Genomic DNA, 15791 nt, shown 5'->3' on the forward strand with positions numbered 1-15791 from the left:
ATTGATTTTGTTTGTGTAACAGCTTTGATTATGGAATTAAAACTGTCCAACTCTTTACTTGTTTAAGAAATATTCTCTTAAACTCACACACAAAATCTGCTGCTTTCTGTTCTCCGCTTAATTTCCTCTACTATCCTTTCCAAAAGGATAACAAAAATGCACTTTGAGCTTAGCTAAGAATTACTTTTGCCAGGGAACAAAGAAAACATTACGCACTATATACATATCACCAAAGTTCTCCTTGCTTCCCATTATGTTTTAGAAACAAGATCTTCAGTCCTTTGTTGTCCTCAGGTCTTGCTACTTACTGATGGCCAACATCCCTGTAAAAAACCCTCTTCACTTATTAGAGCCAGAATATCCACATATAACTTCACCCTCATCTTTCAAATCAAATGCTAATCAGATTCAGTCTTGGGCCTTCTTCAAAATTCCAAAAACTTTCAAACTGTCTTCTTTGTGATTCCCACTCCTCTGGTTGTTCCCATTGAGAGAAGTAGGATTGTTTAATGCGAAAGGTTCAACCTTGCAAATTTAATGTGACAGTACAAATAAATTCAGCTACTCAAAATTTTCTAAATTCATAATCTTCACAATATGATTAATGTTACATATGAGAAAACTTGGAAATTCTGAGCCAATGGTACAGTCTAAGACAAACTATGTATTTCAATGAGAATCATGCAATGAAGAGCAGGGTCATACTAATACTAATGCTGAAAGCTCAAGAACAGGGAGCCAATAAAACTACAAATTTAACAACCACCCCAAAAAAGGAACAAATCTGAAAAATTCTGTATTTATAAGAACAGAAGCATATTAATAACCCATTAACTACCAAATTCATACTAAATATTTCCTATTTCCTAGAATTGTAACGTGTAACATTCTAAATGTTAAAAAGAAAAAAAGCAATTGTAAAAATCAAATGACGTTTATAAGTTTAAAAGTTACTTAAAAGCAAAACTGAAATCATTACATAATTCCCTTTTACATTTTGAATTAAAAACATAAGTCTTACCTGGAAATTTTTTCTGATGCTTTTGTAATTGGTGTTCCAACAAATGCATCAGGCAATTCTGTATCTGGGATAGAATATACTACAGGAGAAGTTTCTTCAATTTTAGGGCTATATAAATAAGAAAAATTTAACATCTCAATCTTAAACATGTGTAACATTAATTTTAAGAAATTAATCTATATGCAAAATTTAAATATTATTTAATATTTCTAATTGAAGGAAAAATCTTAGTCCACCAATCTATAAAGAACGTAAAATATAATCATACTTCAAATGGATCTGTGATTCTGTTGGTATAGGCTGTCCTTCCACCAATGTAAATCAAAAGCCCTCTATAACATAGCAAATAGACTTTAAGAGTTAATACGGCAGAAAAATTCATAAACCTGAGGTCAATCCAATGATAAGCCTAACCAAATTTAACACTAAGAAAATGAATATTAAGCTCACTCTGAGCAGGGATTAATTCATTCTTTGTATCTGTATACCTAGCATAGTGACTGGCACAAAATAGGCACAGAATATATACTTGTTAATTGACTGACTGAAGTAGAAATGTGCTGAACTTAAAATTGTAAGACCTGGGGTTCAAAGCTCAGATCTGTCATTTACTATCTGTATGATGACAGACAAATCATTTAATTTAGGTCTCAGTTTCCACTTTTGTACAACAAAGGCATTACACTAAATGATGGCCTTTAAGGTCCCTTTTGGATCTAAATACATGACCCTATTATTATCTAGTTCATCCCTGGATTCATATTCAAAGTTTTATCAAGGTTGGGAGGCAGCTCGGTGGCGCAGTGGATAGAGCACTGGCCCTGGGTTCAGGAGGACCTGAGTTCAAATCCGGCCTCAGACACATAACACTTACTAGCTGTGTGACCCTGGGCAAGTCACTTAACCCCCACTGCCCAACCAAAAACCAAAAAACAAAAACAAACAATAAAAAGTTTTATCAAGATTGGTAGACTGTGCTGTGTTGGCATTGTCTTGAAAAATAAGTCGCATTTCTGTGTCTTAATAAGGCAACAGACTAGTACCTTAGTGGAGGTATTATGTAATTATGCAGAAGCAACAGAGATGATTGCATATGGAGATACAATGTGGATTGGGGGACAGAGAACTGGCCTTGGAGACAAAAGCTTAAGATTCGTGTCCTATTTCTGACACTCTGGCTGTGCCATTCGTGGCGTTATGTGTTAGCTCTCAGTGTACCACACAAGCAGCTCTCTAAAACTCTTGAGTTGCAGGAAAAGTGCTAATTTATATTAGTGTAGTGAGTTTCCTCATCTTTCTCATTTTACAAGCATAATCCCAACTATATCTCTCCCTGTCTTATGATATAATTATTTTTAAAGGTTAAAAAAAACCACACAAAATATCACAACGATGAGGTCTCTAGTTGTATTCTCCAATAATATTGAATTTTAAAAGAAGGTTGGCATTTCTGAAGTAAACATTACACTTATAAGAAGTCTTTCCTAGACAAATATACAAATTGCATAATTAAAAGAAGCATTAAAAAACAGAAATATACTTACCTATTATAAGGGGATAAGTTATTTTTCAATTCATTCCCAACCCAAACTTCTCCAATTTTTGATAATACATTATTGATGAAGGCTGCTCTTGTTAGTATGGTTCCTCCTGTAGTTTGCTTTGCAACAGTAGATAGTGGCTTAGGTCTAGAAACTGAAAACAGGATTAAAGATTGAAAAGGATCTAAGAAATAACTTAGTCCAGCCTCTAAATGAAGCATGAACTTTCCTTACCACACCTTGAAAATGGATATAACACTTTTATCTGAACACATCCCACATTTAGATGAACACTGGTGGTCAAAGTTTGATTCAGAAAACCAACAAAATCAGCACCTTGAGGAAGGCACTTCATTTGTTCTTTGTATTCTCGGAACAGAGTAAATGTTTAATGTTTGTTAAAATGAACAATCAAAAGAGAAGTTCAGAAAACAGGAATTATAAAAAAGGGTAAAAGAATGAGAATATAGCTGAGAGAAGGGGAAAGGAAATAAGCATTTATTTAGCACCTACCATAGTCCAGTCACTATGCTAAGCAATTTACAAATATCTCATTTGATCCTCAAAACTACACTGGTAGGCAGATTCTGTAATTGTTCCCATTTTAAGGTTGAGGAAACTGAGGCAGACAGAGATTAAGTGACTTGCACAGGGAGCATCACTGAAGTCGAATTTGAACTTTGGTCTTCCTAATCTCAAGCCCAGTACTCTATTTACTGCTCTACTCTATTTTTAGTGGAGAAAGTTAACAAATGAGACAATAAGTATATTAAAAGTTATGCATAAGAGGCAACTTGCAGAGTGCAGAAATCTGTTAGGAGTTAGTTAGGAAAAGCTCTAGGTAACCTGAACTTCAGTTTCCTCACTTATAAAATAGTCATGCACACACAGAGACAGAATAGTCAGTGCTACTACAGATCAAATGGGATGGTGAATAAGAAGTGTTCTGTTGTTCAAAGGTTAACTATTATTAGAAGATGGTAACTGTCTCTTTTGGCTATCTATTGTGGGTTAAACATGAAGGATAAAACAGGCTGAAACGAAGTATAAGAAATCTTGATATTGTGACAGTAAAACTTTGAATGTTAAAACAACAGTTTACTAAAATAAATGTATTCATTTTAAAGATCTATTTTGTGCACAGTATTTTTACTGGGGTAGATAAAGAAATTAACAGGGTTTATAGCCTAGTCAGAAGAATTTCTTTGGAGGGGCAGAGCCAAGATGGCTTACTTTGGTGACAAAGAAGATCAAAACATACAACCAGAAGAAGACAACGAAGCCAAAGTTCCTTCCTAGCCAAGCCTCCAAGAAAAATATGAGTGGTCCCAGGCCATGGAAGAGCTCAACAAGGATTTTGAAAAGCAAGTAAGAGAAGTAGAGGAAAAGCTGAGAGTAATGCGAAAGGCACTGTAACACTAATCCAAAGGAATGAAAAAAATAGAAGAGAACGTGAAATATCTCATTGGAAAAACAACTGACCTGGAAAATAGATCCAGGAGAGAGAACTTAAAATTATTGGACTATCTGAAAGCCATGATCAAAAAAAGAGCCTAGACATCATCTTTCAAGAAATTATCAAGGAAAACTGCCCTGATATCTTAGAACCATAGGGCAAGAGAGAAATTGAAAGAATCCACCGATCACCTCCTGAAAGAGATCTCCAAAGGAAAACTCCTAGTAATGTTATAGCCAAATTCCAGAAATCCCAGGTCAAGGAGAAAATATTACAAGTAGCCAGAAAGAAACAATTCAAGGATTGTGGAAACACTATCAAGAAAACACAAGATTTAATCAGCTTCTACATTAAGGGTCCGGAGGGCATGGAGTATGATATTCTGGACGACAAAGGAGTTAGGACTACAACCTAGAATCACCTACCCAGCAAAACTGAGTATAATCCTTCAGGGTAAAAAATGGTCATTCAATGAAATAGGTGACTTTTAAGCATTCCTGTGAAAAAGACCAGAGCTAAATAGAAAATTTGACTTTCAAATACAAGACTCAAGTGAAACATGGAAGACGTAAACAGGAAAGAGAAATCATAAGAGACTTATTAAAGCTGAACTGTTTACATTCCTGCAGGGAAAGATGATATTTGTTAACTCATGAGTCCTTTGTCAGTATTAGGGCAGTGGGAGGGAAAAAAATTATATGTATGTATAGATAGATAGATAGATAGATAGATAGAGGGCACAGGGTGAGTTGAAGATGAAGGGATGATACCCGGAAAATAAAATTAAGGGGTGAGAGAGGATTATACTGGGAGAAGGAGAAAAGAAGAAGTAGAATGAGGTAAAATATCTCAAACGAAACAGACAAGAAAAGGCTTTTATAGTGGAGGGGAAATGGGGGAAGGTGAAAGGGAATGAGTGAATCTTATCCTCATAGGATTTGGCTTAAGGAGGGAATAACATAAACAATGGGGTATGGAAATCTATCTTACCCTACAGGAAAATAAGGGGGGAAGGGGACAAGAGAGCAGGAGGTGATGGGGGGGGCAGATTGGGGGAGGGGATAATCAAAGGCAAACACTCTGAGGAGGGACAGGGTCGAAACAGAGGACAGAATAAATGGGGGGTAGGACAGGATGAAGAGAAATATACTTAGTTACTCACAACAGGACTACTATGGAAGGATTTTGCATGATTACACATCTATAACCTGTATCGAGATGCTTGCCTTTTCAATGAGGGTGGGTGGGGAGGGAGGAAGGGAGAAAATTTGTAACCCAAAGTTTTAAAAACACATGTTAAAATAAGAAAAAAATAAATAAATCCTTGTTGAATAAAGAAAAAAAATTTCTTTGTAGAAATCTTCTAAAAAAATAACAATCTATCAAAAAAATAATTTTCCCAGCTAACCAACAAAAAGAACTATAAAAATGGCAAAGAATAATGAATTCATTTATATATTCTTTTCTGAGTCTTTTACCAGTTTTTTCTGAGGCTGGTGAGAAGAAAAAAGCTTCTGAAATGCTAATTGAGCATATTATTTACAAAGCTGGACTAATCATCAGTTTGGGATTACAAGGTGAAGTCAAGAAACTTAAGTGAAATCTTACCTTCTCGAAAGACTGAAGATGACAAATGATAGGGTTTAGCTCGTTCCATGGCTAACTTTCTCTGTACTCTAGGAAGTATCTTCCCATACTGATCTAGTATGGAATTTCTAGCAACTGACCTCTCCCTCAAACGAGGATCACGGTCATTCTATTAAAGACACAAAAACCACATATACACACACATGCAAAAAAATCAATCCTGAAAAATCTACACATACCTTACTATAATATATACAGGAAATTAAGGCCTTATGAAATTAGCTATAAACATTTGTATCAATCTTCCTTATACACCTTTCCTCTAGTCAAAATATCCCCCATACCTGGAAAATATCACACAATTCCTACCTAATCTTCAGTTCCTTTTTTTTTTCGGTGAGGCAATCAGGGTTAAGTGACTTGCCCAGGGTCACACAGCTAGTAAGTGTCAAGTTGTCAAGTGTCTGAGGCCAGATTTGAACTCAGGTCCTCCTGACTCCAAGGCCAGAGCTCTATTCACTGCACCACTTAGCTGCCCCTTCAGTTCCTTTCTTAATAAATCTTTTAATAGACAGTCTCCTTTCATTTTTTCTATAATGAAGTGAAATAAAGTAAGGAAGGTAAAATTTGCCCAGTTATCTGAGAACAATTAAAATATGCAAGAAGGATAGATTAGTAAGTCTTTTCAAACATAAGTGAGGTGGGGTTTCTTCTACTTAAAATATAACAAGCGTAATGATTTATATTTCTTGTATGAATTTTAAAACTGAGAAAACTTTCAAAAAATGTTTTTATTATCTTGCTTCCTGAAATAGAAAATTAAATCTTACCATGAGATTAACCTTCAGAGACTGATTCAGCTGCAATGCAGGTATATAATTGGCACGCTGTAAATGGTGAACTAAAAGTAATTCATGATTCTGAATATCAGCACTGGACTGCAAAAATTTCACTAAACACTCCTAAGAGAAATAGAATGGATTAGTCACCCATCAAACTAACTTCAAATTTTGAAAACTTTATTCTTATGAAAACCTACTTGTTCAGTGTCTGTGAATGGTAATTTCAGCAAATCTTCCATTAAGCCCATTTCCTGGCATGCTTCATACATGTGTTTAAGTAATTCTTCTACATTCAACCTGTTTGAATGTTGCTGCAAGAGACTCCAAGCCTCAACCATACACCTGCAATTAGTATTTGACAGTTTCATTATTTTGTAGCAAAATTCCCAGTCCTTTGAGGAGCTCATGAGTAGTTTCACAGAACAGCTCACAAAACCTTTTCATTTTACCACCTTAAAGTCTACAAAGTCCTTTCTTCACAATAGCCCAATGAGGTAGATAGTACAACTGCCATGTATGCAGCAAATACAAAGCTAGTTTAAAAAAAAAAAACAAACTACCACATTCTTTATGAACAGAGACTATTTTCCCCGCTTTGTATCTCCTGGCTTATTAACATCTCTCATACCTTTCATCCTCTTTCTATGTGTAGTCTTGTCCTACAGAACGTAAGCTCCTTCAGGATAGAGACTGTCTTTTTTTTGCTTGCATTTTTGTAAGCCATGTGTATTAACACAGAAATTGGCACAAAGTAATAAATGCTTGTTGGTCAAATAATGTGTCTGGGAATTAAAAAAAAAATCATTTCAACAGGTATTGAACTGAGCTGAAACTGACTAAGCCATGTATTGGGAATTATGTGGGGACAGAAAAATTAAAAGCAAAGGACAAGTATCCTTCCTCAAAGGAACTGATAGTGGAGCTCGAAAAACAAGACATAAAAAAAGAATCAACTGGTCACAGCAGGGTATGATGAAAAGATCAATGAACTAGGGGTCCCTAGCCCACTCTTGAGACTCAGGTTAACACAGCTATAAAAAGAGAATGGGGTAATACTTCTTAGCTATTTCATAGTGTTGTGATGATTAATGATATGCAAATAACTCTTACTATAATACTGTCATATTACAGTGTGAAAACAGGCAATGCAGATCAAAAGCCCTAAGAGTTCAAAAAAGGAGTTCAACATGTTTAAAATATATCTTTCTCCCAAAATCTCCCTTTTACCAAACTTCCTTATTTCTGTTAAAGGCACCAAAATTATTTTGGCCCTCCAGATTTGTAACCTTGGCATTATCTTCAACTCTTCAGTTTCCTTCACTGCATGTAATAAATCAATTGCCAAATTTGATCATTTCTACCTCCACAACAACTCCTGCAGCTGATCCTTTTCCCCCACAGCCAACTTAAAATCATACATTTTGCCTGGACTATTGAAATAGCCTCTGTGCCGTGTCTCCTTGCCTCAAGTCTCTCCCTACTCCAATCTATTCTCTAGACAGCTGTCAATGTATATTAAGTTTACATACAGTTGACTACTTTACTCTCTTTCTCAATAAATTCCAATGACTTTCCATTGCCTCTAAGAAAATAATAGAACTCCTTTGGCTTTTAAAGGTGGTCATAACCTAGCCCTAACCTAACAGGCTCATTATATGTTACTCCTTCTCTTGCACACTAGGGTCTATCAAAATTCTTAGGTGAAACTCTCTAAGTTTATGTGTTATTCCACTGGCTGTCCAATATGCATGAAATTCACTCCTTTCTCACTTTCACCACAAAGACTGCTCACATTCAAGGCATAACTTAAGCACTTTCTATGTGATCCTCCCAAATTCTAGCCCTCTTTCCCTTAAATAGATAGAATGACAATGTAAGCTCCCTAAAACAAGGGATTGTTTCATTTTTTTGTCCATGTATACTCACCTAGCATGTAGTGTTTAAATGTTTATAGCACATAAATGTTTGTTGATTGGTTGAAAAAAGAACTCAATGTGAGTTGTTACCAGCTGAGAATTTGCTAAAGGAGAAATAAGACTTGGCTACAGATGGATAAACAAGATTTTGGTAATAAGAGAAGAGGCAAACACTAATACATGAGGTAAAAAGAACAGAACATTTGGAGTCAGAAGAACTGGAATCCTTGCTCTGCCATTTACCACCAATATGATACTAAGAGTGTATTTATCTCTGAAGTGATTGCTTGAGGGATCTCTATCTCTAGAGAGATTTCTATCTAGAGATCTCTCTCTCTCAAACTATAACCCCATGGATAGCATAATCAAGATAGCTAAGAACCAGAGACTCAGAAATTGTCAGAATAATTAAAGTCAAAAGAATGAATCAATATTCTAAGAAAATGTGTATGGAGAGAAATAAAGAACAGAATTCTGAGGTAGGCAAAATGATTAAGAGGCCGTGAAGACTATAGAGTAGAAAGCACGGACAAAGTAGGAGAAGCAGGCATTGACTTTTGAAAAACAATTACTTTTTCCAGGAACAGGAATGATGTTTTATACCATTTTAGAAAATGCAGAGAGATTACATCTAAATACTGGGAGGCCAGCACCGTTTTACCCTTATTAAACTAGATTAACATAATAAAAAAAATCAATCTTGCTCATTTCTGAATTTCTAACACAGTTACTCATATAAATGCTATTATTATTTATACAACAGTAACTAACAACTAGAAATACTAAGCAACTGATACTATAGTGATACCATACACATATGCAGGCCAGAGACAATTAAAAGATTCCTGCCTGAACCCTTCTGACAACCAGACAAGACTGATAGCAATAAGCATCAAAATTATAAAATAGGCATTAAGAATCTAGGTACTGTAAGTCTTCATTACCTGATTATGCAAATGTAAAAACATGCCACGGGGCAATTATGAAACAACATTTCAGCTATATAACATAGTAGCGATAGTGGTGAAGAGTATCTAATGGAATACTATTGTTCTATAAGAAATGATGAGCAGGCAGACTTTAGAAAAACCTGGAAAGACTTATATGGACTGATGCTGAGTGAAATGAGCAGAACCAGGAGAACGTCGTACACAGTAACAGCCACACTGTACGATGACTAACTTTGATAGAATTAGCCCTTCTCAGCAATGCAAGGATCCAAGACAACTCCAAAGAATTAATGATGGAAAATGCTGTCCACATCCAGAAAAAGAACTATGGAATCTGAATGCAGATCAAAGCAAATTATTTGAACTTTTTTCCCTTTTTTTGGTTTGTTTCTTCTTTCTCATGGTTTCTCCCATTGGTTCTAATTCTTCTTTACAACATGACTAAAGTGAAGATAGGTTCAATATGATTGTATATGTAGAGCCTATATCAGACTGCACACTGTCTTGGGGGGGGGAGGGCAGAGATGGAGAGAAAATTTGGAACTCAAAATCTTATTGAAGTGAATGTTGAAAATGAATGACACTTAGTGACACCTTTGGGGTTTTCTTGGCAAAGATACTGCAGTGGTTTGCCATTTCCTTCTCCACCTCATTTTACAGATAAGGAACTAAGGCAAGCAGGGTTAAGTGACTTGCCCAGGGTCACACAGCTAGTGTCTGAGGCCAGTTTTGAACTCAGGTGCTCCTGACTCCAGGTCTGGCACCCATTTATACTGCCCACCTCACCTCCTTGCTTCAATAAACAAATAGTGAACACAAAAGCAAACTTTGTTGATGACTGCCAGGCATAACCATGATCAAAGACTGTCCTATACTATAAATGTAGGTGGTTTCTAGCATGGGATGAATCTGTATTATCCAAAACATACCCTGGAACTTGTTTCTTTGTACAAATCCCTGATATCTTGTTTTCCTGTCATAGGCCTCTTTTTCATAAAAGTGGAATGCAGAAAGTACAGCTGCATGATCTTTTGTGCAATGTAACATGACTGTCGTTCTGAAAAATTAATTATTAAATCAAAGGCTAATAAAGCAGCTTTCTTCTAAGTTGATTTTTTGCCTTCAATAAAAATCTTCACTGTCTTTTTTAGTGTCCTTTGATATTTCAGTAGCATTTAAAACATTCTCTTAAAAATCAATAATCATGAAGATGGTGGAATAAAAGCAGTGATGCGCTTGAGCTCTCCCCCAAGCCCCTCCAAACATCTATAAAAAATGGCTCTAAACAAATTCTAAAGCAGCAGAAGCCACAAAAAGACAGAGTGAAACAAATTTCCAGCCAAAGACAGCCTGGATGGTTGATCAGAAAGGTATATTGCTCTGGGCAGGAAGAGGAACGCAGTTCGGCGTGGGCACGTAGGCCACAGTGACCCTGGAGCAGGCCTCAGAGGACTGAATCTCAGGCGGCTGTGGCAGTTACTTGACTTCTCAAGCCACGAACACCAAAGACAACTTAGAAGGTCAATGGGAAAGGTCTGTTTCTGCAGTGCTAAAAGAGAAGCAAAGTAGGGTTCCAGTCCTGTTCCCCGAGTGCAGCCCCAAGGTGGTGGCTGCCTCCTGAGCTTCTGGCCCACAGACTGAGGGGGAATTGAGTGGCTGATCAGAGGGGGAGTGCAGGGATCTCTCTGCTAGTGCAGGATTCTCTTGCTTTGCCGGTGCTTGGATCTGGGTCACAGTTCTGGGTGGCAGTCCTGGGATGAGGAGGAGCTTGTAGTGGCTGTGGAGAGGAAACCCTCACAGTTCCAAGACAGAAAAGAGTGCTTATAGACCAGAGCACAGGCCAGGAAAGGAGTAAACACCCTTGATCATAGCACCTTGGAAGAACTGAAAATTTATAGGTCCCTAGAAGTATCTCTGAAAACAGCTGCACAAAACCCCTGAAGCTTGGGACAGTACATTCTCCACACTGGAAACAGACTCCTACCTTAACAAAGAGTCTACAACTCAAGTAATTGGCCGAGATCATGAGCAAGCAGCACAAAAGAGTCAGACTACATTATTTTACTTTGGTGACAAAGAAGATCAAAACATACAATCAGAAGAAGACAACGAAGCCAAAGCTCCTACTTCCAAAGCCTCCAAGAAAAATATGAATTGGTTGTAGTCCATGGAAGAGCTCAAAAAAGATTTTGAGAAGCAAGTAAAAGAAGTAGAGGAAAAACTGAGAGTGATGCTAAAGGAGATCCAAAAAATACTGAAGAAAATAACACCTTAAAAAATAGCCTAACCCAAATGGCAAAAGAGGTCCAAAAAGCCAATGAGGAGAAGAATGCCCTAAAAAGCAAAATTGGCCAAATGGAAAAGGAAGTCCAAAAGCTTAATGAAGAAAATACTTCCTTAAAAATTAGAATAGAGCAATTGGAAGCTAGTGACAATTTGAGAAATCAAGGCACTGTAACACTAATCCAAAGGAATGAAAAAATAGAAGAGAATGTGAAATATCTCATTGGAAAAACAACTGACCTGGAAAATAGATCCAGGAGAGAGAACTTAAAAGTTACTGGACTATCTGAAAGCCATGATCAAAAAAAGAGCCTAGACATCATCTTTCAAGAAATTATCAAGGAAAACTGCCCTGATATTTTAGAACCACAGGGCAAGATAGAAATTGAAAGAATCCACCGATCACCTCCTGAAAGAGATCCCCAAAGGAAAACTCCTAGGAATGTTATAGCCAAATTCCAGAGTTCCCAGGTCAAGGAGAAAATATTACAAGCAGCCAGAAAGAAACAATTCAAGTATTGTGGAAACACTATCAGGATAACACAAGATTTAGCAGCTTCTACATTAAGGGACCTGAGGGCATGGAGTATGATATTCCCGAGGGCAAAGGAGATAGGACTACAACCAAGAATCACCTACCCAGCAAAACTGAGTATAATCCTTCAGGGTAAAAAATGGTCATTCAATGAAAAAGGTGACTTTCAAGCATTTCTGTGGAAGAGACCAGAGCTAAATAGAAAATGTGACTTTCAAATACAAGACTCAAGTGAAACATGGAAGACGTAAACAGGAAAGAGAAATCATAAGAGACTTGTTAAAATCTGAACTGTTTATATTCCTGCAGGGAAAGATGATATTTGTAACTCATGAGTCCTTTGTCAGTATTAGGGTAGTGGGAGGGAAAAAGTTATATGTATGTATAGATAGATAGATAGAGGGCACAGGGTGAGTTGAAGATGAAGGGATGATATCTGGAAAATAAAATTAAGGGGTGAGAGAGGATTATACTGGGAGAAGGAGAAAGGGAGAAGTAGAATGGGGTAAATTATCTCACATGAAAAAGACAAGAAAAGGCTTTTACAGTGGAGAGGAAATGGGGGAAGGTGAAAGGGAATGAATGAATCTAATTCTCATAGGATTTGGCTTAAGGAGGGAATAACATACACAATGGGGTATGGAAATCTATCTTACCCTACAGGAAAATAAGGGGGGAAGGGGACAAGAGAGCAGGGGGGTGATGGAGGGGAGAGCAGATTGGAGGAGGGAATAATCAAAAGCAAACACTCTGAGGAGGGATAGAATAAATGGGGGGTAGGATAGGATGAAGGGAAATATACTTAGTTTTTCACAACAGGACTACTATGGAAGGGTTTTGCATGACTATACATCTATCTATAACCTGTATCAAGATGCTTGCCTTTTCAATGAGGGTGGGTGGGGAGGGAGAAAATTTATAACCCAAAGTTTTAAAACACATGTTAAAAAGAAAAAAAAAGACTCAATAATCATATTAACTCTCTCGTCACTGTAAACCAATTTTTTTCTCACTTCTCTTCTGCTTGTTTTTAAATATGAGGCAAGTGGGTTTAAGTGACTTGCCCAGAGTCACACAGCTCATAAGTGTTATGTGTCTGAGGCCGGATTTGAACTCAGGTCCTTCTGACTCCAGGGCCAGTGTTCTATCCACATCTCACTTCTCTTCCAAGTAAAAGGAGAAAAACCTAGTCCATGAAGTTTTCCATGTTAATCCCAGAGCTTTAAATAATTTTTTCCTCTAACTTTATCTTAAGGCACTTTGTACTTTGATGTAACTTAACATGTCTTAACCTCTCTTATAAAACTGTTAACTCCTAGAGGGAAAAAAAAGTATCTTATTTAACTCTGTGGCCCTACCAATAGAATAGTGTGCTTATTTATTTGCTGAATTAACAAGTGCCATCTTGGGGGCTTTAGGATATTGCCTTTAAACACCACTTTGTAACAACAGAAAGACTAGCCATTTTAAGTGTTTAGCTTTTTTGCTACTGTGCTGGTTAAGGGTACCAAATAATTGAGGAATTTTTAGATTCCATAATAATAAGCAGGTTTACATATTGTAAATTTGTAATTTTTCTATATAGTATCTTGGAAAAAAGACAATAGAGTCTATCTAGGACGCAGGCATAGTGTGAGGCAACTAAAAATAAATAATGTAAAGTAGGGGTTAGGTCAGCAATTTTTCAGAAATGGTTTGCCAGTTACTATGAAATGACAGTGAGTAAGTTCCGACCCTAGAAAATAAAAACAGGATGAAACAGAAGTACTTCAGTAATCTCTCATAAAGGAGAAAGGCAGTAACAATGATACCTGGCTACCAAAAATCAGGCCAGATTGCTACTCTCTAAATAAAAATGTTTAATCCAGGCTATCTCTAGATTCTTATTTCTATTTCAATTATTTTTCCAATACCCATCATTTCTCATGCAATTCTGCAAATATCTTACCGGGATCAAATTTTGGCAAAAGCTTTAGGGCAGATTGATTCTGATTTAGTAATCAAAGATAATTTCACATCTTTGTATTTTTTATGAGGCCTCTTTTCAGGGGCATTGGCAATGTGATTAATAATCTGGTCATTTGATCAGTGATAAGTAAAGGAAATGTTCTTTTTAAAAAAAATTCATAATTGAGCAACAAATAGAAACGTGCACAATTAAAAGGTCCAAAGACAAGACATACACAGCTGCACTGTGATTTTGCCCTGTGCAGTTTTATTACACAAATGAATAAAAACTCATATAATCAGAAAATTTCAACCTTTCCATCAAAGCTCCCAACCACAGCAATCATTTTCAATGTTACTATATATACATTCACAAAAACTGTGAATGAACTATGGTCAATGGAAGAAAGGAATACCGCAAAGAAATGAAGAAATGTTCAAGAGCTCCTTATATCTAAACTTGATATAACAGATCAATTAATTGGCATCTGCTCCTTCAGCTAAGTTTAAATGAGGATAAAATGAAAATTTATAAAAACAGAAAAATGTCATGATTAAATAACTAATACTAGTAAGAGAAAAGGTATGATATGATCAATTCACAACCAAAGATGAAATGTAAAGAATTTCATTCCTTCAAAACACCCAATCATAATTAAAACATAGTCAACTCTTGATTATTCACGCTACGGTTTATTCCAAGATAGTCTTCCCTTGCATCAATAATGCTCCTTGTACCCATTTCACCAATTAGTGAGCATTCGTGAAATGTGAACTAATTTTGCAGATTAAGCAAAATATAAATATAAAGCTTTAAATTTCACAACAGGATCATCTAATGCAGGTCAAACAACACAGAAATGATTTTTCAATTATACACTTCACTGTTTCCTCTAACTCTACCTTTAAATGAAAAATACTTTTGCTACTTACCTGTTAAAAAGCAAAACGGTGAGGTGAAGCATAACCTCATTGCTGCTTGACACAGATGGTTTCACTGTTTGAATGTATCTAAGGGCTAGTCTATGTTCACCTTGGCACATGAAGGCCTGAATAATCTTTGTATGTTGCCATGTCATAGACTTTATTGTAGCTGGATGAAATAAGAGATCCAAAGCACTCTGTAAAAATGAAACAGAAAAGTTCTTATTAATTTAAAATATTCAAGATTATCAAGGGAAGGTATCTTAAAACAAACACTATGGCAATATTAAAAGTAATGCAAGTAGTTAATCTTAAATCTTTAAGAAAAAAGGGCTACTAAATCACAATGGAAAATATAAATTGTTTGCATTCCCCTCCCAAATCAGCTTACTGTCCATATTAGCTCAGTTGTGATAAATGCAGCTTAAATAAGTCTCTAACATTTGTGTTAAATACATAGTTCAAGAATCTATCCTGTTCTTTATTGAGAAAGTTAACATTTCCACCTTCACGTGCTAAATAAGCACTACAATTTTTAAATTCTTATTTTATCTAATTCTTAGTCAAATGATAGATGGGGGAGGAGGTGGGGCAGGAGTACCTTCTAAAAGGTATTTTAAAAATCTAAATAAAGCAATAAACCTATAATCATTTATGTGTGCATGCATGTGCTTGAGGGACCGGTTTTCTGAGCCACAGCTTCAAGACAAAATAGTCTAAACTCAACAGAAAAGCTGCAGGAGAATGTTACATTAATTTTTTATTATGCTGAATATGACATTTTCATGA

The 15791-nt window shown here is 36.2% G+C and overlaps 1 protein-coding gene across 3 annotated transcripts in view; it reads right to left on the reverse strand.

Annotated features, from left to right (window-relative positions):
- LOC114049668 (protein ELYS-like) overlaps nt 1–15791 on the reverse strand; it is a 127625-nt gene that overhangs the window by 39368 nt on the left and 72466 nt on the right. For all 3 annotated transcript variants that reach the window (XM_027870977.1, XM_027870978.1, XM_027870979.1), the window contains exons 21-26: nt 15012–15199; nt 6645–6789; nt 6436–6567; nt 5627–5774; nt 2566–2716; nt 1022–1129 (exon numbers count right to left, since the gene is read on the reverse strand). In XM_027870977.1, coding sequence (XP_027726778.1) covers nt 1022–1129; nt 2566–2716; nt 5627–5774; nt 6436–6567; nt 6645–6789; nt 15012–15199 — 872 coding nt within the window. The remainder of the gene's footprint in view (nt 1–1021; nt 1130–2565; nt 2717–5626; nt 5775–6435; nt 6568–6644; nt 6790–15011; nt 15200–15791) is intronic.

The sequence above is a fragment of the Vombatus ursinus genome, unplaced genomic scaffold (genome assembly GCF_900497805.2).
Source record: "Vombatus ursinus unplaced genomic scaffold, bare-nosed wombat genome assembly UNPS02014798.1, whole genome shotgun sequence".
In the NCBI taxonomy this organism is placed as follows: domain Eukaryota; kingdom Metazoa; phylum Chordata; class Mammalia; order Diprotodontia; family Vombatidae; genus Vombatus; species Vombatus ursinus.